General features: G+C 44.8%; 1 protein-coding gene across 1 annotated transcript; it reads left to right on the forward strand.

Annotated features, from left to right (window-relative positions):
• Positions 1-879: 879 nt before the first annotated feature.
• LOC104942743 (ubiquitin carboxyl-terminal hydrolase 28-like) lies at positions 880-1,782 on the forward strand. Its single transcript, XM_010768020.1, has 2 exons — positions 880-1,025; positions 1,498-1,782. The coding sequence occupies exons 1-2, from the start codon at positions 903-905 to the stop codon at positions 1,780-1,782; spliced, it is 408 nt and encodes a 135-aa protein (XP_010766322.1). The 5' UTR covers positions 880-902.
• The last annotated feature ends 436 nt before the right edge of the window (positions 1,783-2,218 follow it).

The raw sequence follows: 2,218 nt of genomic DNA on the forward strand, positions 1-2,218 counted from the left end.
AGAGTGTCTCAGAGTGTCTCAGAGTGTCTCAGGTGTGAGTGTCTCAGAGTGTCTCAGGTGTGAGTGTCTCAGAGTGTCTCAGAGTGTCTCAGGTGTGAGTGTCTCAGAGTGTCTCAGGTGTGAGTGTCTCAGAGTGTCTCAGAGTGTCTCAGGTGTGAGTGTCTCAGAGTGTCTCAGAGTGTCTCAGAGTGTCTCAGGTGTGAGTGTCTCAGAGTGTCTCAGGTGTGAGTGTCTCAGAGTGTCTCAGAGTGTCTCAGAGTGTCTCAGGTGTGAGTGTCTCAGAGTGTCTCAGGTGTGAGTGTCTCAGAGTGTCTCAGAGTGTCTCAGAGTGTCTCAGGTGTGAGTGTCTCAGAGTGTCTCAGGTGTGAGTGTCTCAGAGTGTCTCAGAGTGTCTCAGGTGTGAGTGTCTCAGAGTGTCTCAGGTGTGAGTGTCTCAGAGTGTCTCAGGTGTGAGTGTCTCAGAGTGTCTCAGAGTGTCTCAGGTGTGAGTGTCTCAGAGTGTCTCAGGTGTGAGTGTCTCAGAGTGTCTCAGAGTGTCTCAGGTGTGAGTGTCTCAGAGTGTCTCAGAGTGTCTCAGGTGTGAGTGTCTCAGAGTGTCTCAGGTGTGAGTGTCTCAGAGTGTCTCAGGTGTGAGTGTCTCAGAGTGTCTCAGGTGTGAGTGTCTCAGAGTGTCTCAGAGTGTCTCAGGTGTGAGTGTCTCAGAGTGTCTCAGGTGTGAGTGTCTCAGAGTGTCTCAGGTGTGAGTGTCTCAGAGTGTCTCAGAGTGTCTCAGGTGTGAGTGTCTCAGAGTGTCTCAGGTGTGAGTGTCTCAGGTGTGAGTGTCTCAGAGTGTCTCAGAGTGTCTCAGAGTGTCTCAGGTGTTGTTTCTCTTGTTTTGTTAAACGCTGTTGTGTTTCTTCAGGATGCGAGAGGCTCTGATTTTCCTCGCTCACGCCTACGAGACGAACAGCGCGCTGCTGAAGCACGGAGAGAGGCGGGGCTTAGAGAAATCTCTCATCTCCGTCTACAGGAGGAAATGTCTCACTGTGAGTAACACAGGCCGAGTGTGGAGACAAAGCTGAGCTCAATAGTAAAGCATACCAAAATAACAATTATCATTTGTTTAGATCTCGATCTGTGTTCATATATATATTTATATATCTGTGTTCATATATATATTTATTTATCTGTGTTCATATATATATTTATATATCTGTGTTCATATATATATTTATTTCATGTTGGATATGTCGGAATGCAGGATTGCTTTTTATTTTATTTCATTGTACCTGGTGCAATGAAATAAAGAATTGTATTATATTTATAAATACTGTTTGGCAAAGTCAAACCTCCTCATCATCTTCCTCCTCCTCCTTCTCTTCCTCCTCCGCACTATTAACTATTTGTATCTGTTGTATTGTGTTGCACTGTGGGAGGAGCCTGTGACCTCAGATATGATATAAGCTATATACTGGTGACAATAAAAGCCTTGACTCTTGACCTCTTGACCCCCTGCAGGCGTTGAATGACAGTGCGTCCCAGCTGTTCTGCAGTGGGGATCAGCACAGTGTGGAGGAGGGGGTTTCCATCATGGACGAGGCTGTGATCCCCTGCCTTCACCTGATGAGTCGAGAGCAGAGTCCGACCCAAGAGGACCGGGACGCCATGGAGAGCATCCGGAGCCACTGGTGCTGCTGCCTGGGGAGAGACATGGAGGGTAGGAGGAGCGAATACTCAGTCATCAGAGAGGGCAAGAGTACACACATCCTTTACTCAAGTAGAAGTACAGATACTTGTGTTTAAAAATACTCTGGTGAAAGTAGAAGTACTGACTAAACTTCTTTACTCAAGTCAAAGTAAAGAGGGCTTTGAAATGTACTTCAGTAAAAAGTAACGTACAGGTATTTGGGTTCAACATGTAAGAAGTAGAAAGTACAGGTATTTGAGTTCAACATGTAGGAAGTAGAAAGTACAGGTATTTGAGTTCAACATGTAAGAAGTAGAAAGTACAGGTATTTGTGTTCAACATGTAAGAAGTAGAAAGTACAGGTATTTGTGTTCAACATGTAAGAAGTAGAAAGTACAGGTATTTGGGTTCAACATGTAAGAAGTAGAAAGTACAGGTATTTGAGTTCAACATGTAAGAAGTAGAAAGTACAGGTATTTGTGTTCAACATGTAAGAAGTAGAAAGTACAGGTATTTGTGTTCAACATGTGAGAAGTAGATGTCTCAGGTGTG

This window comes from Notothenia coriiceps, unplaced genomic scaffold (genome assembly GCF_000735185.1).
Source record: "Notothenia coriiceps isolate Sejong01 unplaced genomic scaffold, NC01 NC01_scaffold00005006, whole genome shotgun sequence".
NCBI lineage: Eukaryota > Metazoa > Chordata > Actinopteri > Perciformes > Nototheniidae > Notothenia > Notothenia coriiceps.

Excerpts from the sequence above, each read along its gene's own strand:
- LOC104942743 (XM_010768020.1), top strand. The coding sequence starts at position 903 with ATGCGAGAGGCTCTGATTTTCCTCGCTCACGCCTACGAGACGAACAGC. Across the intron at positions 1,026-1,497 it reads ACAGGAGGAAATGTCTCACT|GCGTTGAATGACAGTGCGTC; the intron begins GTGAGTAACACA and ends GACCCCCTGCAG.